Source organism: Pieris brassicae, chromosome Z (assembly GCF_905147105.1).
Source record: "Pieris brassicae chromosome Z, ilPieBrab1.1, whole genome shotgun sequence".
In the NCBI taxonomy this organism is placed as follows: Eukaryota; Metazoa; Arthropoda; class Insecta; order Lepidoptera; family Pieridae; genus Pieris; species Pieris brassicae.
Window position 1 is genome coordinate 1,895,469 of NC_059680.1, and position 22,822 is coordinate 1,918,290.

The 22,822-nt window shown below is 37.6% G+C and overlaps 2 protein-coding genes across 5 annotated transcripts in view; one reads left to right on the forward strand and one right to left on the reverse strand.

The window, feature by feature from the left end:
• LOC123719014 (WD repeat-containing protein 7-like) overlaps positions 1–22,822 on the reverse strand; it is a 135,169-nt gene that overhangs the window by 9,696 nt on the left and 102,651 nt on the right. For all 4 annotated transcript variants that reach the window (XM_045676107.1, XM_045676110.1, XM_045676108.1 and 1 more), the window contains 2 exons: positions 1,121–1,290; positions 455–618 (listed from right to left, as the gene is read on the reverse strand). In XM_045676107.1, the coding sequence (XP_045532063.1) occupies positions 455–618; positions 1,121–1,290 (334 nt within the window). The remainder of the gene's footprint in view (positions 1–454; positions 619–1,120; positions 1,291–22,822) is intronic.
• On the forward strand, positions 19,057–20,125 carry LOC123719018 (pupal cuticle protein PCP52-like). Its single transcript, XM_045676114.1, has 2 exons — positions 19,057–19,148; positions 19,408–20,125. The coding sequence occupies exons 1-2, from the start codon at positions 19,137–19,139 to the stop codon at positions 20,026–20,028; spliced, it is 633 nt and encodes a 210-aa protein (XP_045532070.1). The 5' UTR covers positions 19,057–19,136; the 3' UTR covers positions 20,029–20,125.

Consider the following 22,822-nt stretch of genomic DNA (forward strand, 5'->3'; position numbering starts at 1 on the left):
GAATCATCTTTCAAGAAAATGTTAATGGGAGAATATCTTTAATAACAATCTACCGCATTAACCATGGAGTGTTCAGAGGAGTTGTTCGGATTAACACCTGCAGCTGAGTTTCATAATTGGAAGTCGAGGCATATGAAATCCCAACCGCATCACCTCGACGTCCGTCGCTCCACAACTGAGGTTTAAGGTAGTTTTTGCTGGGCACCACTACTTTGTAGAACCAGCTGCCAACACACGACTTATTCTCCTTCAGAAAAAGAGGACACCAATTCCTAAAAGGCTGGCAACGGACTTGCATGCCTTATGGCAGTTTGAGTGTCCATGGGCGGCGGTATCATTGAACATGAGATGAACCTCCTACGCGTATGCCTCCTGTTATATATAAAAAAAGAAAAATCATCTTGCAACAGATACAATGTTTTAATATATTCTATCATAATTAAGTTTCTTCTACCTAGTCAACTTCTCCTGCGCAACCAGCTCCGGCGGAAGGTTTGAACTCAACAGCATATGGTCCACTGGCATATGAGCACAGGAGTCAATCCAGGCTCCAAGACAACTTGGTAGCTGAACAGCCATGTGTCCATGACGGGAGACTACACCGAAACATACCGGCACCTGAAATGTTGATGTCAAAATCAGAGTAAGTACTCAAGTTGTATTCACTAAACTGTCTATTCAAAAGTGGAGCTGAAGAAATATCAAACAAACGGCCTATAGTCGCATACTAACCACTGAACCAGGAACCCGGGTGGGGTCAAATACGCATTGTTTTTCTTCTGGCCCAAAGGGTTTGGCCAGCTGCTCAACGAATGGACCATTCATGATGCGATTTTTGTATGAATAAAATATAAGGTCGATGGTGCTCTGAAGATGGAGATAGATGGTTGCCAAAATGGTGGAGATAAAGATGGTGAGCCAGAACTTCGGATGATGCAAAGAACCGTCCGTGGTGTCCACCATCCCACACATCAGAGCATAGTAATGATTGCCTGCACATTTGCGAACCACCTTTTGCTGAAAATTTCCATGACTAAGCAGCTTCGTCACGCTGTCTTTTGACGTAAGAGACCCCTACCATCCATCTCGGCCAGTGTCAATAAGTCTCCAAAAAACTTACCATGGGCCTCAGCAGTCCAAGTTTTGATTCGCAGACTCTATCGAGGTCTGGATCCAGTCCCCAGGCGTGCAGCAGCGACATGAGAATCTGGGCTATCTCCATGGTGTGTGGTGGCTCCGCCAAGGACATGTCTCTTGGACGCTGACGTTTTTTCTGCTCATTTTGCTCTTCTGTAAGAGAAAGTTAATCATAAAATGAATATAAGGGATATTGTCAGACCTCCAGGCCTATACCAGTATACCAGGGTAGCAGTTCTATATGGCTCATGTGCTATTTGTTACTTTTTCGATATCCACACTAACATTATAAATAGGAAAGTTTGTTTGCATTTCAAATAAATTCTTTCAACATTAGAATCCTACATCCCTGATGAATATAGACTAATAATTACGATAGTGTTAAGATGTGAAGACCAATAAAGATTTCTATATGCTGCGGAAACTATTGACAATAGCGCAGTGTACTACAGTGTTATAGAAGACATCAATATCTATATATGTCTCACAATTTCAGAATTTAAATGTCTATTTACCGAAAGCTTTAGGCCAACACCGTGTTACGTCAGGATTAAAGCGGGTACAGCTAGTAACGATATACACAGATTACAGAATGCTATGTCTTCTTGTTCCGTGCTTACATCACCTGGGCACGGCACTGAGCCAGCCAAGTCGAGCAATAAAGCGGCACGACCTTGCTTTTTACGAAGCAGTTAATGGAATTTTCGAGACTCTATAACTTCGTTGTGGATAAAATTAAAAGCCTGATGATATTTATTTCAATTTTTTAAAATATTGATATAGTCACTATAACATGTTAGGTAAGCTAATTACCTAATAAAAGTATAATAATAAGACAAAAGATCCCTTAAGGAGGAATTGAACCGACTGTTCGTTGCCTCACGATTTACGGTAAAAGAACTGCGTTCGGTGGTGCTTGTTGGAAATAAATGAAACACTGTTTGAAGCTAAGTGTCACCTGTCTTTAAATGTTAAAAAAATAAAATTTGGGAGGTTGATGCTGGACTAACAAAAAACTGTAATTTATGGGTTCCTAAAACTATGTGTCACTTCTGTTTATCACGAATATAAGCGATAATACTGTATCTCAAAAATAAGAATGTTACACACACGAGTGTATAAAAAACTAAAGTACTCGTTAATACTAAACTGACGTTTTACTTCATTGGCTACAAGTGTAAGATGGTTGTTAATATTTGCTCTTCTAATTATTAATGTATATGTAAATTAACTAATGTTAGGTTAATAACTCGAAACTTGTGTTTTTTAAGTTATTATTTCGATTGCAATATTATTTAATAACAAAACAATTTTTTTCGAACGAACGAATTATAAAGCGAATTTAACACTCGCTCCAACGAAAACGTCGTAAGGAAACCGGCTTGCCTTAGACCTAGGTCGTCGGAGTGTGTGTCAGTATTTACCTACTTGACTATTAGATTGACAAATCATGAAACAGAGAACATCGTAACACCGACATTAGACACGATCAGGCAAAGACTGATCACCGACTTGCCTCAGGAGACAGATACAAAAGAGGCCCAGACCTAAAAGGTTAGACCCACTGGTTATCATTATAGGAACAATAGAATATTGTTATTAGACCTTTTAAAGATTTTGTTATATTTTTATAAAGTAATTATAATATTTGGTGTTGAATAAATATTAACTATGAATTATGATAATTAAGAGAGGTTCACAGATTACGTAACAATTGTGAGACTCGACCTAGTGGCGATTTCAACAATTTAGATAAAACAAAAGTTAATTATAATTGTAAATAATTTTAACATTATTACAAAATTAACACTAACAAAGTAATCGTCGAAATTATTTTACTGTTATTTTTTAATGCGAAACTCAGACCTCGGCTTAGCCCATCATAGTATGGTCAATCTGAAGGCCTGTAGCTTTTTCAATGGATTCTTGCTGTTGGCTTGAAGGGTCTAGATGGCTCAGCTCGGGTTGTTTCGGCGAGCTCTGCCGGAAATTGGCCGTTTTCCCCGACCAGTACAGTGTTGTCAGCTGCGACTCTGTCCTGGGCTTGGCCGTAGTGAGGCGGTCAATATGAAGGCCTGTATTTTATTATGGAATCTCGCTGTTGGTCTGAAGGGCCAACTGCTCAATGTAAATTTTGGCATATCAGATTTTTCTGTAACACCTCTTCACTAACAGGTACTGTTAAACCAACGCGTCGATGCTTACCTATACTAAAACGCATTTATCAACTATACGCCGACATGGCATCAATGTCGAATGTTCGAATCAATCGAACTTTGGTCACACAATTGGCGACACGAACCTAGAGAAGCACCTCGTGATTGGCAACACCGAAGGCAAAAGATCGCGTGGACAACGATGAACTTATCAAGTCAAAGACTCGTAAAAGCGCAGGAAAAAATTGGTGGTGGAATTATTCGCGTCAGATCTCACTATATCGTTGACCTTGATTAATCAGACATGAGCTTTGACCCAGAGGGAACACAGAAGAAATATTTATTAGAAAAATTACATTTATGCTGATCGTTTATAGGTCCTGTTATCAAATTGTGGCGGCAATAAAACGTATGATGAAATGAAAAATGACTCTATGGACTCAGCAACTCCTTGGAGACATTTCACCGAGTAATTTAAGAAACCTTGCAGCGATAATAATTCAATAATAAGAAAACTTTATTCATGACCAAAATATGGTGACAAAATTGATCTCACGCGACACTAGAGACAGGCTGTCGTGGGTTGAATCATATAACCTTTTATAATCGTGGGAACTTATACAATTGCACGGTTTGATCTAATTTCTCTTCTTCACACTCTTACGCACTTCATGCACCACATGAGCAGAGAATCTTTGTTCAAGGTATGGAATGCAGTGCTTCTGTGAGCAAGTGATTCTACAGAAGATGATAGCAGAAAGAGAAAGAGGAGAAGATGTACCATCTTCTACCTCCTGTTTTTTTTATAAAATAGGGGGCAAACGGGCCGGAGGCTCACCTGATGTTAAGTGATGGTGATGGTTTTAGTGGGTATTGCTCACCCAGTCCCTGAATACCAGATTCCGGTGTGGGTCGAGTACCATATACCCCTGCTTTTAGGTGTAGGGGATGCGCAAATGCATTTCTACCTCGGATATCAAAAAAAAGTTATTATCTTTATTACTAAATTCATTTCGCCTTAATATGATTTTTTTAACGTACCTTTATATATCAACATATAGGTATTGCTATGCTACCCTATAGAGTCGGAATAAAAACTAAAGTTTGTCCAATTCTCCATAAAAACCTTCCTCAGAGTTTAAGGAATAAAAAAATACTTCGAGTTTGGGCATAGCAACATATTTTGTGATTTATATATACGAAACATACAGCGCCGTTACCAAGATGTAAAATTCAGAAGGATTTCTTTTTCATAATTTTGGTAACTGTGAAAACGCAACCTTAATTTTTACCCAAATATAGGGCGTGGTGAAACGCTCCATATAGAAAAAAAAACGTGAACCAAAATTATCTTTACTAAAAAAAAATCTGTGGCGCCACAACCTCATAGATCTGGGCCTCAGATTTCTGTATGTGTCAATCTAATAGAGAAGTAAGATAAGCCTTCTGTGCTCAACTCACCGTTCACTTGGCTCTAAGGCAAGCCTCAGGTTTGCTCACGATATTTTCCTTCGTACGAGCGAATGTTAAATGCGCATTAAAAGACTATTGGTGCACCTGGCTGCCGACCTCAGCGATGAGAGTCACACGCTAAAGCCACTAGGCCAACACTGCACGCGTTAGGAGCTACACTTTTTTGGCGTAACAAGATATCGTACAAAATATATTGATATCGATACGTATTGAAAGTTTTTTTACGCATTATCTACTTAAATAAAGATTATTTAAATATAAAAAAAATATTTCTACGTAAATAAAGAAATTGAGTTTTTTATTTTAAAATGTTGACCAAGCTAACTTCAGGGTGTCGGTTTGTCGTGACGGTGTGCGGGTGTCGGTTTTTTGTGACGGTGTGCGAGTGTCGGTTTTCTGTGACGGTTACTCTCATAATTGTTCCCTAACGCGCCAAAAGAAGTATAACTTCAAAAAGCAAGGTCCAATTAACCCAATTCAAGGGCGTGGTTAAACACTCCATATTAAAGCTAAAGGTCAAAAAAGCGTTCAACCAAAATTAATCCACAAGTTGATGCGGAACTAGGAACATTTTATTTATTTAATTACAGTGAAATAAAGTCCATATTACCAAACGCGTTTGCCCCGCCACGTTAACATTGCGCTGACCGTGAATTAAGGAATGTAAGTGAAAGGCGATTTAAGTTGTAAACTGCAGCGGAAGCGATTTGATATCAGCGATTGTATTACTGTGCTCTGCGTTTCAATTAATTCAGTAAGCCTAAAGCTTTGCGGTAAATAACTGTTTAAATGCATAAACATTTTGTTAGACATATGTAGATATTGATGATAGTATATAGGGATTTGTATTGGTGTTCACACCTTGGGATACATGATTTTCCTGCTCATAATTTTATGATAATATTCTATAGTCTTGGTCTTTGTAGATATTGACGTCTTCTATAAAACTAAAACATTACTCTATTGTCAATAGTTTCCGCAGCATATAGCTCTTTATTGGTTCACACCTCGGGTTACACCATTTATAACATATTGTCATCAGGGATTTAGGATTCTAGTGGTGACTCGCTTGTAAAGTTCTCATGGTATTTAGTGTACATATTTGTATAAGCGATTGTCCATATTGTGTGTGTTTAAAATGTGTGATGTTTGAGAGCTAATAAACTAATCTAACTTTTGGATATTGGTATGGATTGGACGAAGACAATATATTTGTAATTGTGTCGTATCCTATTTTAAATGAATTGCCGCTTCCGCGTATGATTTAAACCACTAGCTGGGCAGGACAAGTGAATGGCGCAAGGCGTGACGCATAGATCTATATTAATTCATATATAACATTGTTATGTAATGCGCAATACAATAGACTATTTGATAAACCAAAATCATTTTAGATTTATTAGTGACTATGAAAAATAATAATACAAATAAAGTAAAACAATAATGGCGCTACAACCTTTTAGGTCTGGGCCTCTTATGTATCTGTTTCATGAGGCAAGCCGGTGATTAGCCTTTGTCTGATTTAGTCTAAAGCCGGTGGTACTTCCTTCTTACGAGCGAATGTCAAAAGCCCATTGTACAATCACGTTGGATTTATCTTGAATTATATGCTGTCGTTAAATATGCAATACTAACGGATATCCGCCAGTTGTTGCCGTATATATCTAAGAATTCAAATTGTCCAAATCCGGTCACCTTGATACATAGGAAATAAAGACACATATTTGTGACTGTTTTGAAGGGCAAAGACAGAAGAGGGAAAGGTGTTATTGGGACAAGCGTTATGGTGTAAAATAATCGTACATTTATTTCTGAACCAATGCCACTTCAAAGAGCTTACCAATTGAGACTTTGAGAGTGTCCATGGATGATAGGTATTTCCGAACCAATTCGACTTAGAATTGGTTTGCTCTTTTCTTGAAGGACCCTCAGTCGAATTGGTTCGGAAATACTTCAGTGGGATATTTGTTGATGATGAAAAACATATTTTATCAACAAATAATAGACAGTCCCTCGTGCAGAGGCTGTTTCAGCGTGATCAGTAAACCACGTAGGCTTTGGAATGCTCCTGGAATGGCTTTGTAAAGTTCAGAAATCCTCGAAGCAGTGAGGTTGCTCCGTGAAGCGAAGTGCCTAAGAAACATCTGAACTTCTACATGGAGCTAGACTGGCTGTAAAACCCAGCACTTAGACCAAGTGGGCGTCTAAGTGCGGAAACTGAGTACACACGAAATCATACAGAAGTATGTCAAAAAATAATGATTGGCACAATTACGGATCACTGTCTTTTTAGTAAACATCATCGTCCTTGGCGCGAGAGACATTCCCTTGTGCTGTTTCAGCGCAGAGGAATCAGTTACTCACATAGTCCTGGAATGCATGGCTAAGGCTGCAGAAATCGCTCGAGGTAGGCTTTTGAGCGTCTGGACGGAGGTAGGCTCACTTAATTAGCTAGGTCTTTACGCACAACGAAGGAATGGGACCGACTCCGACTCAAAGTTGCAAACGACTCTCAACCCTAATGTCGTAGGTCCGAGCTGCGGCTGTGGACTAATGGACTCAATGCTCATTTGACACCTGCTCGTACAAGGGACAACCCTGTAATGCCATAAAACCCAATCAGACAAAGGCTGATCACCAACTTGCCTCATGAATCAGTTACCCAGATTTACTTTGTAGCGCCACTGTTTTTAAAACAACAGTTTCCTCACGATGTCTTCACAGTAACAAGTGCGTACAGTTAATTGGTGCATAGACGTTCCCACGACCTCAGGGATGAGAGTCGCACGCTGAAGCTAAGGTCATCATTGCTAGATTTGAGAAATAGTTACACCGATATTATAAAAACTAAAGATTTAATTGTTTGCATTGAATAGTCTCAAAAACTGAACTGTTTTGAAAAATTCTTTCACCGTTAGAACCCTAAATTCCTGATAGGCTAAAAATAACTTAAGTGTTAGGTAATTTATGTTGCTATCAAAATAAAAAGTTGTCTACCCCTTAGACATCATACATTCGATTATTTTGTCTATGTAAAATATTATTTATTAATATATTCTTTAACACATATAAACCATATAGTATCCATCGAAAGTTTGTTTCAAAAACCTTTTTAATTAAAAATATATAGAGAAAACTTTGATAACATTTATTTATTTATTGCAGTACGTGATAACGTCATATATAATGCGATATATTTAGTATATGTTAATAGCAATCTTTTCTGTAATATAGATTTTTTTTTGTTAACATAAATGTTACAATAATATACTAGTAATTTATTGCTTATTGTTAAACAAACAAAATATCAGCAAAACCGAAGATTAAGGTGAAATATTATTATTATTTTTACTACACAGACACTTTAAAATTATCGGTTACACATAGAATAATCGTTAAATTTATTATTTACACCAACGCGTATTAAGAAATCTTTTTCATTCATGACCGATATTCATCATAAAAGTGTTTTTGATATAATACAAACACCAATCACAATCTCTCAAGGTCAAAATTATTCCGTGTATTTGACCCTCAATAAACACGGAAGTACTGTTTCCTTATAATTGATTCATATACGAAATAGTTATAGGTGTAATATGTGTTAATTTCCGCTGATTTTCAGCTTCGATTCCGTGGTCTATGAGGGGGAAGTGTCAGCTGTCCCATAAAGTTAACGCTTTTCTCTTAAAGCAGCTGATGTGTATAGTGTTGGTACGCAAGAAGTGTCGTGAAAAGCGTCCATCGTGTCGGGTGGAATTTTGAGACACAATAATATTTCGTTGGGATCGCTCCAAAAGTACTGAACGAGAAAAAACATTTCACCATTAAAATCCTAAATTATCACTGTTGCACAGTTCCCCGGTAACAAAGACGTGTCGCTTACGCTATCTCTGACACTATCGACATTACATACTTTATATGTTCGCAGAGTTCGCACAGTAGCGATATTGAATATACTATGATATATAATTTTCTTTCGATATAATCTCTCTAAAAATAGTGTACGGTTAAGAGACAGGAGGCAAATGCGCAGGCGGGGTCATGCGGAGCCACAGGGTCACTTTGAAGAAAGTGACAACCGACCATGGACACTTGCAACGCCGGCTAGCTAGTTGCCCATCTTTCAGGGAATGGAACGCTATTTTCATGAAGTAAGTCGTGTCAGAATTGACTGGAATTGCTGTGCTGGAAAGTGCCTTAAGAGAACTGTGTTGTAGAATGCAAGGCGTCCAAATGGAGCAGATGTAAATGATAGAATTATCTAAAGTCAATAACGATGTTTATAATTATAAAAGAGATAGCGCTGATGGAGAGGAAATCGCCAATACTGAAGCATGCTTTGAGGCATGCTTTGACAAATAGTACTTATAAATGGTATCGAAAAATTGTATGACGGCTATCGTTGCATCGCTCTCGAAGGTGTTTGAATAATAAAATCAAATTAAAAAAAAAATCTATGCTAGCCTTTTTTTGAGTTGGTAATGCATTTCCGCATCCTATACTCCCGAAAGTTGCAGTGGTATGTGGGACTCAAACCTCACCAGGATCAGTGAAGTTTCTACAAGGCCACGTTACAGAGGCTCCAGGGTTGATCCCGCTCTACTGGGGCTTTCTATGTTAGCCTACGAACTTATACTAATATCATATATTTACAAAAATGATGCATTTCACTTGTATAAAACAAAAAAGGTAAATTAACGATTTAACAATAGTTACCTTAACGAATTGTAAAACACGCATTTCACAGACAATTAAAATTTCGATTTGAAGGTGAATACGCATTTTATTACAATATCAATGTTTGAATAACAATTATAATATAAACCTATATTATGTCCCAGAATGTCATTAGTCAGCAAGATGTACAGATTAGAGAGCACAGAAACAAGTATATGGAAAAGAACTAAGGGGAAGAAGGTGAATAGGGTGCCCTAAAAAGATGGACAGATGAAATAAAAGCTTCAGCAGGAAACGAATGGAGAAAGAAAGTCATGGATAGAAATATTTGGAAGAAGCTGGAGGACCCGTGAAGGGTTCCGATCACTGGCACTGACAGCAAATCCAAGCCTACTACTATTATAATCTAATTTTACATTTGTAAAAATTGGAAATAAACTTTGATTTGATTGATTAGTATTACGTCCCACAATAGAGTAGAACTCCTTTACTGAATCGCCTTTCCGAGTAATTTAGACAAAGATATCCCTACTATCCCCAATCTTCAACACTTCGAAACAGTGATTTAACTCTTTCGTAATTTAGTTATGATTGATGCACAAATAGAAGAATTTAAAGACTATATGGAAAGGACCAAGGGGAAGGAAAAAAAGGCATCCCAGAAAAATTTGGATAAAAGATATAAAAGCGTTAGCAGGAAGCTAATGAAGAAAGCAAACCACAGATAAAGCTGGAGGAGAACCCGTGAAGGAGTAGGAAGTGAGTATAACGAGTAGCAAGAAGTAAAATACAAATTTAAAACTGTATATTGTTAATTGTAAAGAATGAAAATAAACGGGCTTTATTATTATTATCTCATTTAGGAATCTTTGGGTCATTGCCGAAGGCAGTGCGGGCCATCAGGTCCAACACTCTGAAACAGTTTCTAGACTGTGTGGATACAGGCCTAGATCTATCGTTGTGGGGGGTTTGGTGGACTGGGATGCGGAACTATGGTATTGGCAGACGGTGACTTGCCAATCCGGTAGGGAGCAAAGAGAATGCAACATCATCATCATACTGTTAGGGTTTCACCATGGCGATCTTAAAGAACTCGGAGCGGGTTTCCCATTCCCTCCCTAATTCCCATTCTCCCCAATTCCCCCCCCCCCCCCCGAGCATATTACTCTAGCGACTACACTCTGGACAGACAAATTAGACAAGCCGAATAAAGGCGTTTACTAGTCTGCGGCGTGACCACTCCCTGCCACCTCGTAACAAATTAAATATATTTCATTTATATACTTTTGTTTAATTGTTCAATCGGAAAGAAGACAAAAAATCCTTGGATTTTATCCCATAATATAATACTCATTAACAGCTAAACATATAGACCATGAACATATGTCGAAACTTGAAATCTAGATCCAGTCGCGTTGTTCTCACGAATCTCATTACGACATTGGAGCCGATTATCACACGAAATAGACTACAGTGGTAATTTATTAATTCTCGTAATTTCAACGATAATATTTGATAGAGGTCTCATATATTTGGTTATCTAGTGCAGCTTGCGTAACATACACAAGATATACCATTCCCTATTTGCCTCCTGTCCCGTCAAAAAATATAAAACTTTATTTCTTTGTAACAGTTTACATATAATAAATTTAAAACTGCTAGTCCCACACGAATTACGCAATTTGTACAAATGGCATTATAATTAGATCTAGCACAATTGAAGGTCGTATTAGAGTATGTTTGAGTCAAATTTAACATTCATTAATAAATACGAGAAGTACTTAATACGGGCAGGAGGCAGGCTCATCTGATGTTCAGTGATATATAATAGCGAAATACCTAACTCAAATTGACTCGGAAATACCATGGACGCCATGGACATTGGACAGTCACAAAGATAAAGCTTGCAAGTGCTTTGCCGGCCTTTTAAGAATAGGTACTCTTTTTGAAAAACCCAAGTCAAATTGGTTCCGAAATACCTGTCGCCCGTGGACACTTTAAATGCCAGAACCGAGTGAATTACCGGCCTTGTAGGCATTGGTTCTCCCTTTGAAGGACCCAAAGACTCTCAATGCCAGAGGGCTTGGGCGTTGCCAGCCATTGCAGAATTGATACGCCCTTTACGGACCTAAAGACCCTAAGTCGAATTGGTTCGAAAATAGCTAGTGACCGTGGACACTTGATGCCAGAAGGCTCACGAGTGCGTTGTCGGCCTTTTAAGAATAGCTATTCCGAATACCTTCAAAGAGTGAAGGACCCAGAGTTGAATTAGTTCGGAAATACCTGCCGCCCATGAACACTGAACGCATGGCCTTTTAAAATTGATTTCTCGTTCCACATAGAGGTGGCTCAGAAACTAATTATGCAAATTTTCGATTATTTTTTCTATACAATCACAAAGCAATTTCCTTTTAATTAAAAATTTGATTGTGTGATTTGCCAATTCAACTACGCCCTTGTGAACACTTAGTTTTAGACCTTGCTTTTATTAATTAACATTCATCTACACTATACCATTTGTTTCTTCAAAACCACTTAATATTTGATAAATTCTTTCAACATGAAAATCCTGTATTATCCCTGATAATAATATAAAAATCATTTGTTAGTGTAATAGGCAAGTAGATCAGCCTCCTGTGCCTGACAGAACCGTCTTTATAGGTCTAAAGCAAGACTTCCTCACGATGTTTTGCTTTGTACGAGCGAGTATTAAATGCGCATTAACAGTCAATTGGTACACAGCCGGGGATAGAACCTACGACTTCGGGGATGAGGGCACTATGAAGCCACTAAACCAAAATTGATCTTATAATAGAGTTATCTAATATATATATATTAGAATCCTATATTATCCCTGATTTACATAGTCTATAGAATATTATCATACAGTTATGAGCAGGAAACCTATGTAACCCAAGGTGTGAAGACCAATAAAGATTCCTACATGCTTCGGAAACTATTGACATTAAGTATTCTACAGTGTTATAGAAGATGTCAATATCTACAAAGACCAGGACCTGATGGACATAGGCTATAGAATATTATCAAAAACTTATGAGCAGGAAAGCCATGTAACCCAAGGTGTGAAGACCAATAAAGACTCCCATATGCTGCGGAAACTATTGACAATAGAGCAGTGTTCTACAGTTTCTACCCATTACGTCGGTAAGTAGATTTACGCAATTCTCGTTACTATTGCATTATAATAAACAGTGTTATGTAGGTTACTTCGAAGGTCAGAATATAGCGCCTATTATTTTCCTCAGGACGAAAGTTGTATTGTCGTTACAAAAGGCATATAAGAATTTTCCTACACACGTTCACTTAGGTGTGTTCGTCATTGTCACTCATAATCACATAAAGCGGGTAAGAAGAACTGGCAAGAAACTCGCCGCCACTCGTTTAAATCGCCAAGTTTTGAGTCACACAAATTGTTTGAACTGGAGCAAATCAATCCCAAAGATTAGGATCATTTAAATAATCGTCAAATTTATAAAAAGCTTTATTGATTCATTTACGTTTAACGAGAGTTTTGAATTTATTCAGTGATAATTGTCTAATCGCTTGAGAGTTTGTTGTAAATACAATTTCCATATAAAGGAGTGGTTGTTCTGGAGCCTGGTTGGTCGCACGCATACTTTAGTTCTGTTTCGAGAATTATATGCGATTTTATTTTAAAATCCTTTATATTTTTTGTACACACAACAAGGCTTCCAGATTTATTGAATTATTGATACACTTTTCTGACTATAAATAGTTAAGGTGACTAAATAGTACAAAGATAACACACAAATTATATTATGTTACATAAGTGATAGTTTACAATACTTGTGATTATAATATAATATTTATATTTCTACATTAATTAACTAAGTCTCTAATGTTAAGTTTATCATATAATTATATTCAAAATCAATACTATAACTTAATTAACAATGGAGTAGCGTTTCATTAAAACATCGTTAAATAAAGAAGTGCGAAGCGTACCACAGATAAAAAAATATACTTTGTTATCATCAGTGTAGAACCTACTTCTCAGGGGGAGATAATAATAATAAATATAAAGAAAGTCAATACCTACAGCCAATGTAGCCTGGGTCTTTGATTCCGTATCTGTTTCATGATTTGTCAATCTAATAGGCCTCGCATCAGCCTCCTCGTAATTGACACACGCCGTCGCCTTTATGGGTCTCGGGAAAGCCGATTTCCTCACGATGTTTTCCTTCATGTTAAATGCACACACAGAAAAAAGTCCATAGGCAAACAGCCGGGGATCGACCACGCTGAGGCCACTGCTCTGAATGATAATAATAGGGCCAATTTAATTCCATACAATAAAAATTACAAATTAAATGGGTGTTAGTTTTTGTTATTTCCATTTGTGTTCAGTATGGACCTGTTTTGGGTAAGGGCATCCTCCTGAACTTTCCATGTGGATCTGTTCTTTGCTTGCTACATCCATTTCTTTCCAGAAACCTTTTCGATGTGGTCAGACCATCGCTTTTGTGGTCTTTCCACTTTTTTTTCCTGTCTGTGGAGGCTTCGGCGGTCCATCTTTTATCTGTACAACTCTCAATACGGCCTGCCTCTCCATTTCAGCTGTAAGGCGTGGGCTAAGGAAGCGGAAGGTATTTCCGAACCAATTCGACTTAGTGTCTCTCAAAAAACGTACCGATTCTTAAAAGGCCAGCAACGCACCCGCCCTCTGGTATTGAGACTGTCCATAGGAGTCGGTATCACTCCCGTTGAGCCTCCTGTCAACGGTATCACTCCAGTTTTCCCAATAAAAATACATTACAACAAAAAAACCATTTAAAACACGTCTCGTCTAGTATAAATTGATATTATCGCATTTTTTTCGATTCAGTCAAAATACACGACAAACGAGCCTAAGAAAGACAAAGAGAATCAAAAGTGGTTGTATGACCCAAATGTTTTGCAATAACCAGTTATATCTGGGGCGTAGCTGCTGTAGATTGTGAGTATAATAACGTGAGGTTACAAATGCTTTAAGGTGTCTATACCCGTTGCAACATGACCGCATCCAACTTCTATAATTAATAAAATCCAGGGTATAGCGCTGGTAATAGAAAACATGTTATGTAGTAGACGAGTATTGCGACTGCGGAAGAGTTAGCAGGACACGCTTCATGAGACTGACGGCCAACCTACAGTGATGGGGAGGCATCAGGTGTCTACAACTCTCAAAATATCTTAGGGTAACTATCAGTGTCTAATATTTGGCCTGAGTAAAAGAAAAAGAAGGACAAAGAACCAGTAGTCTAGGGATGGAAAAAGAAGCAAGGGAAGAAGGCAGGCGAGGCCTTGGAAGCACGACACAAGAAGGTTATTCTACAGAATTTCGTACCATCATTCCATTTGCCTCTTTCAGACGAACACGTTTTGACCAAAACCGATTTTCCTTTTGCCTTTAATTATTTTTCTCTTCTCGTAACTATAAGTGTTGTGACTTTAAATTTTGTAATATTCTTGTATCGGTGTGCCGAGCGTTGGCCAGCTTTTATAAATAAATTAGTAAGTGCCAATATCGTGTTAGATTAGCTGATCTTATTATGAAAGTAATAAATACACTACAAGGCACTACAACCTTTAAAGTAATACTATAAGAATATCATTCATAACGTGTGTAACTTCTATGTAAAATTCTACCTTTTAAAACAAATTCGTACGCTATGTGTGGCAGATTACGCAAAATACCACCAAAATGATACTTTTGGACCATATTTTTGAAAAAAAAAAATTATTATTATGTTTGATAACTTTGTTTTATCTTGCGGGCCTAAGCCAAGTGAGCTCAGTGTTTATGGGTTCGTGTTAGAATTTGTATATTTATATAACGGCTGTTTGAAGGTAATAAATGAATTTCGGGAGGTCTAACATTTTGATTACGTGCAACTGTTTTGGGATTCCGGCGGTGGAAAAAAATTATACGTGATTTTATGGGCTATTGTTTCTTGTTAGTTGTGTGCGTTGGGTGTGGCGATATCAATTAAATGCGCTGTTTTATTGAATTTACTAGCAATGCAATGGTTTCGCTCACGTAGATACCAATGTCGAGGTAGTGAAAAGTCTACTAAGTCAGTCTATAGGTATATTTTTGTTATCATTAAAGTTTATTTAGTTTTTAATTACTTCCATCCAGAATATTAGACAATTACGTTTATTATCTAATCAATAAAAAGATTTTACTTTACATCGAATATATATACAATAGATTTTATAACATAACATCATTTACATAGAATACGACATTAGGAAATTTAAAAATGCTGAGGTATTGAAAAAAGTAGTTAGTAGTAATTATTAGCTTGATAATTTGTTAAAAATGAAAAACTTTATTCTATAATATTTAGAGGTTAAAGAACTTCCCTATTAACAACATTTGACGTAGTCTTGTGGCGGCAAAATAATTTCATGTCTTAGAGTTCTGACTCGGGATAGGCCAGCACACAATTGCCCATGGGTAAAGCATTATTTTTGTAGATATACGTTTTATAATACTGTACAACATTGTTTTGTTCTATCACCAATAGTTTCCGCAGCGCACGCTTGAAATATTTTTTATGAATAATTTTTACACACTTTATATATTTGCATATTTATTAGTTATAGGTTATATTATTGCATTTTTATTAGGAATCCCTATTTTTTTTTTCAGTAAGTCAGTGAAGATGCAGTTTTCTAATGGTCCGTTGGGTAGAATGCTTGTCGAACCCCGAGGGCCCATCTTAATGTTTTTAGTGGGTCGGGTCTCGTTACACCTCTGAATAGCATAGAGATTTGAGTGTAACCCCAGGCCAACAGTAAAATATTTAATAGTGGCTGTAAGTAGTGTTATTGCATATTTTCTTAAGAGTAATATGCTTTAGTAAATTACGTCGTAGCGCGAGGATAGCTGATGCTGATGAAGTGGTTGGCAATTCAACATTCCTCTGTCCCTTGGTAGAATGGTAACCCAACCCCAAGTCCCCCAACTATGACCTGGTAGGAAGAGGATTAGTGAGAAGAGCTGTTTAGTATCGATTTTTTACAGATTTAAATCCCTGTAGCCTAAAAACGCAGCTTAATTCATTAAGAAAATTGTGTCGTATTGGTCCGAACCTTTATTAATATTAAATACGAGCAAATCGGCTACTTAAACGCTCGCCAGCTCCCTGGCTATCATTTTTCGACTGTCTTCTTCAACTCTATTTGACTAGACTATTATCCCTGATATATCCTGTATACTTATTTGCTCGTGAAAACACTCGCTCGTACGAAACGTAATACCGGCATTAGATCCATTCAGGCAAAGGCTGATCACCTACTTGCCTCATGAAAATGATATATAGGACCCAGACCTGAAAGGTTTTAGCAAGAACATCGTAATACCGGAATTATACCCAATCAAGCTAACCACCTATTAAAAATCACAAAGTTTAATACCAAGGCAACTAACGCCATCTTTTGGTAAGTTTATAAGTCAAGCTATCTTTAAGGTCATCAAATTTAAAACGTGTTTAAAAATGCACTTTGTTCGACAAATTAAAAATAATCGCTGACTTGAGAAGCTATATAGTTTTCTGTTTCTTTAAATATACTGTTTATATTGTTAACTAATATAATATAATGTAGTTAATCAGATAAGTATCGCAACAATGCGAGGATATGCCAGCAATAAAGGCCTACCGCAGGGACGAATCTTTTTTAATTTCTTATTTTTTTCTATTTATCAATTTTTAATTATTATTATTACTATGTAGGTTGAGAATAATGTAGTTTTAGTGTTTTAAAGTGTATCATTCTTTGATTTGTACAACGTATAGCTTTAGAGCTTGTATGATTGACCAATCACACTTTATTTTACTTTTAGGGACTTCTAAACATACACCGCATCTATCAAAAAGGTTCAAATTCCTTGATATATATATATAGTTCAAATTTCAATGGTTTCAATAAAAAACACACTACCGTATAAATTCAAACGACGACCACGACTCAAAAATAAAACACAAAGTCGCCTCTAACTTTTGCCTAATTACCTACATGAATAAAATACTAATTATAACATATTTAACGCATATAAAGTAATCTGACAGCTTAAATGACAAAAAACAAATTAATATAACACAACAACGAATCTTAAAAAATAAATAACTAAAATATATTATTAAAAGGATTCCCTTTAGGCAAATTTCCGAAGATACTGGCATCGTCCCGTTGAATAGGACTAATTCTTTGTCAGAGGTACCTGCCAGTTCTTCGATCTCCTGTGATTTCGACTAACCTTTTTGCTATTTGAAAAATATTACATAAAGTATATGTAAATAATTTCTTATGTAACTATAGAGCGTGTATGATTGGATCATACTTAATACATTTTACATACAACTCAATATTTTGACTTCACTATTAAACCAGGGACTTTTCAATCGTATTAGTAAAGGCCATTGAGTATATAAATATATATGTAAATAGTTTATTGGATTATTAAAATCAAACTTAGTGGGAGTAACATGTTTAATTATACCCTTCGATTTCCGCCTCGGACTATGGCTGCTATTAACTTGTGTTGAACATTTCTGTGTTAAAACGTTTGTTTTAATTAAGAGTAAGAAGCTGTGTGCAAGCATCAACAACATCCCTGGGGTCCAGATTCGAGTTATGCCAATGGATGTGCGCACCCAACGCTCACTCGAAAATATCGAAGGACCAAAAACTATCACTTTGCCTATAAGAAGTCATCACGGAACGCAGGCGGTTGCTCTAATTCTCTAGCTGATTTTCATCCTTCAAAAAGCGATCCAATTCTTAAAAGGCCGGCAATGCACTTGCAGGTCTTCAGGTTAAGAGTGGTCATGGGCGTTATCACTTAACATCAGAGACCCTGTTTTATAAAGAAAGTGTGGATATTGGTCTAAGACGTCTTGGCCTAGTGTCTTCAGCAGGGGACTCGCATCCCAGACGTCGTAGGTTCGAGCCCCGGATGTGCAACAATGGACTTTTAAAGCGCATTTGCTCGTACGAAGGAACACAGTGAAGGAACACAGAAACACCGTGAGGAAAACGACTTGCCTTAGACCCAACACTACGGCGTCCGTCCCAGTAGGCTTATCACCTATTTTCCTATTAGATTGACATATGAAAGAGATACACAAAAAACCCCGACCTAAAATGGTTGTAGCGCCTCTGTTTTTTTTATTATTACAAGAAACATGATATTTCCAAGACACAGTTAACATAACGGATTAACTGGCTAAGTAGACTAATTGTCATAAAACATTTCAAGGTATCAAAAACATGACTCGTAGATGTATACGTAGAAATTGAAATTTATTATTTACGTCTTAAAATACGCGACAACAATCTACTTGACTACAGTGAAAAACATATTTCAAATAAACGCATGGGTCAATTTTAAAATTCGAACTTTCTCCCTCCGCGCTTTTAAAAATACACCGCGGAAGAATCCTACATTTACTAAGGTTAAAACCTAATAAAGTCGAATGAAATTTCAAACACAGAACGCATAGGTCAAATTTAAAATTCGAACTTCCTTCCACCCTCCGCGCCCTTGAAAAATGCGCCGCTTACTTTTTTCGCGCACACCACGCCGGCCGCGTGTATAAATACGCGACAAAACACAACTAGGGCATACAGTAGCTCTCGAGCAGTCAACCGAAGTGCACGATGAGATTTCTGGTCAGTTCACAGTGGTTATTTAATACCTAGTGATATAGGTCGCTTACGCATTAACAGCAGCTATGTGAAAGTTAGCCTAGTAAAGCCATTCTATGCCCTGAGGTCTCGTGTCCGGATTGTTCTATGTGTGCAATTAAAACTTGTTCATTGTGCGGCAAAAGGCTGATCACCTACTTGCCTAGGAATGACCAAGGCCCATAATTGTAGCGCCTGGATACCAGTGAAGTGTTGTGTAACGTTTGGAATTTTCTGTCCCCAGATTGCCGCCGCCGTCCTCGCCTGCGCCGCAGCCGCCCCCAGCGGTCTGCTGGCATACTCCGGTCTCGCCGGGCCCTACGCCCACGGGCTGTCGCCTTTGGCCCACGGACTGGCACCTTTGGCCCACGCCCCGGTAGCCCTAGCGCACGGCCCCGTCGCCGTAGCCCCGACCATCCCACCGGGTGACATCCAGGGCGCTGCCATCGACGCCCACGTCGAAGTTTCCGACCACGTCCGTGCCTCCGCTGACGCCGCCCGCGAATACCACGACCAGGCCTCCGAAGTTCAAGGTCGCGCTATCAACGCCGCCGAAGACCACGCCTGGCAAGCGGTCGACGCTGCCCAGACAGCTCAAGCTCAGATCGACGGTGCCGCCGCCGGTGTCGCACCTAACGTAGCCCGTCAACTTGTCGGTCACTCCGCTCTTGTCCACGCCGCTCCATTGGTTCACTCCGCCCCCGTGGTCGCTGCACCAGTGGTTGCTGGACCCTTGGCTTACGGTCACGGTTACGCCGGCGCTCAGTCTGTCGCCACTTCATCCCTCTCCCAAACTCACCCAGCTCCCTACGTACACGCTCCCGTGTACTCCCACGGAATCCACGGTCTCGCGCACGCATGGTAATTTGTGATAACTCTTTAGCCAAAAAAATACTCACTTCAGATATTTATGTAAATTTTGTACAAACAGGCGAGGATGTGTGAATAAATGTAATAGTCTATTTGATTGTATTATTGGCCAATCTTACAACTTCCCAAGCCCTTTAATAATTTTTCTATAACTTGGACATCGCATATACCAGTCCATTGCCACATAATACTTGGTTCCGAACTCCAATAATTATTTAACATTCCATATATAGATATTTATTATTTAATTGATATCAAGTTTAAATATCCTGAAAGCAGTTATGTAAAAGGTATCAAAAACTATTAAAAAATTAAAACTATATAGATACATGCTGTGGGTGCATACATGCACCATGACGTATTAAAAAAAAATACGCAATATCAAACTATTTAATCACTTTCCTAGAAGTTATAGATCACTGCCGTGTAATGTTGAACGGATTAGGGGAAGATGATAAGATTTTTAAGGCGAAGGTGCTCTTACAGGGAGAGTATTGAGACCATAAGTTTTCACAACATTTATAAATAACTTAATTAATGTAACCATCATGACAATTAATGACATTTGCATTCCTATTTTTATATGACTGATTGGCTGGTTTAATTAATCAATCTGAATGTACCATTTCTTTGGTACGATTGTAATTTTGGTCATAATTCAATTATATAAAAGGAACTTCATACTTTGTTTTATGCCACTTGCCTTTTAAAATCAAGAAAAAAAAACAACTCTGTCAAACGTCAGTTTTTGAGGTCACTTGTGGAGTGCAATTAAATAACTTAAATGATTACACAAAAGATATCCTGTGACAAAAAATAACCATGCATGTTGTCAATTTTAATCATTATCATAAGATGCACAAAAAATAGTCTTTGGACTAAGACAAAAATATGGAGAGGAACAAGAGGATGAAGAAGAGGACACCCTTAAAAAATATTAAAAAAGGTTAGCAGGAAGAGCCAATCTTCGGCAGTAAACTTTGTCATAACTATTAATTTATTTATATAATAACCGCTATCCATATTTAATTTGCACAGTTACTATACGTAACTAGAACACTGCAAAAGTACACTATTTTGAAAGGTCAGGAATGACCTTTGATTCTAGAGGTTCATACAAATATACATTCATTATAGAGCGAAGGAAACTGCGTCCTTACTCTGCTACTTCAAAGTAATTTTATTTAACCTTTTGGGTCCTATATATATATATATGTTTCACGAGTCATGTAGTTGATAAGCCTTTGCCTGATATAATGTTTTACGATCGTTTCGCTGCAACCCTTTAAGGTCTGGGTCTTATGTATCTGTTTCATGAGACAATTAGTGATCAGCCTTTACCAGCCTTGACCAGCCGTTCCTAGGAGCGAGTGTTAAACAAGTATATCGGTTCCCGGAATTCGAAGCTACCTCAGGGATGACAGAAGAAATCACTAGACCACTGCATAGAATTCTAACAGCATACATTGCAAAACGTTTTAATGTCAGACTGACATTTATAATCTAACCATTAAGCGGAAGTTGTATTACCTTGAACGATGCAAAAAGCTCGACAAAAAATGATTCGATTACATACGTTCCTTTGTTTACTCAAGCGACTTTAAAGCCTTCTGAACTTGAAGTAGACTAGTATGTCAAGGTGGGTGCCAGTAGAAAATGTGGTGGGTAAAATTGTTCTGAATTGTGTTATCCAGAAAATGGTCGACAGTGATAGTGGTATCATGTGTGTAAGTAATGCTACAGGAGACAGCCGAACAAGAGAGGAAGCGTTTTAAGACGAATCTAATTTGGGTGTGTGTGTGTGTGAAGTAAAAGTAGGTAGGGGTGCGAATAGAGGTGTTAAAATTAACTTAAACATAATTCATAAGATAAGTGAAAGACAAAAACTGCAAGTTTATTAAAAAAGTCTTCTATTCTGAAGAATTGGTCACAGCTATAATTTATACTACGAAAAATCTAATTTCCGTTAAATCATTTATAAAGAGGCTGAGTTGCAAGGCCTAAAATTCACATAGATATAATAATATAGAGGATGTAACTAGTTTGGTTTGAACTCTACACTAGGCAAAATGATAAAGTGTACGCTCAAAGTTTTAAAGAAGCTGCTCAAGTGGTCGCAGAGGTACAACGTGGTCATCATCCTGCGTCAGTGACGCGGTGGGGCGTATCTTATCAAGGAGTCCAAAACTACATTTTTGTGAAAAAGGAGTGAAAACTTCACCCAAAGTGTATTAATATACAGTCTTGGATCCTGGTGTGAAACCTCTCAGCGATACACTTATATACCTAGGACTTTCCAGCAGGATTCGGCACCTGATCACAAGGCACGAACTACCCAAGCCAGGCTTGAAGCTACCGGACTTTATAACAGCTGAAGCCTCTAATCTAGCCCAGACTTCAAATTATGGACAGTTTGATGTCAGATGACATGGCCTGCTCTAAAAATCTTTGAAGCAAGCAGTGGCGAATATAACCTCGGAAACAGTTCGTTAATCCATAGATTAGTGGACAAACAGATAAAAGGTCTGTATAAAAGCCAAAAGAGGCTATTTCCAATAGATTTTTTTAAATATTTTGCTGTATTTTATGTAAATACTTTAATAAATATGTATGTATAAATTTTTCATAAAATTACATTACTTCTACTACTTAAAACATGCATTTTCATTTGTAACATAACTTATGGCTGGACTAGGTATATATTACACAAACATATATGTGTGAATTGTGAAAGTGAAATTCAATCAACAGTGTGCCTACTCAAGTGTCTGGTCCTTCATGAATGAATA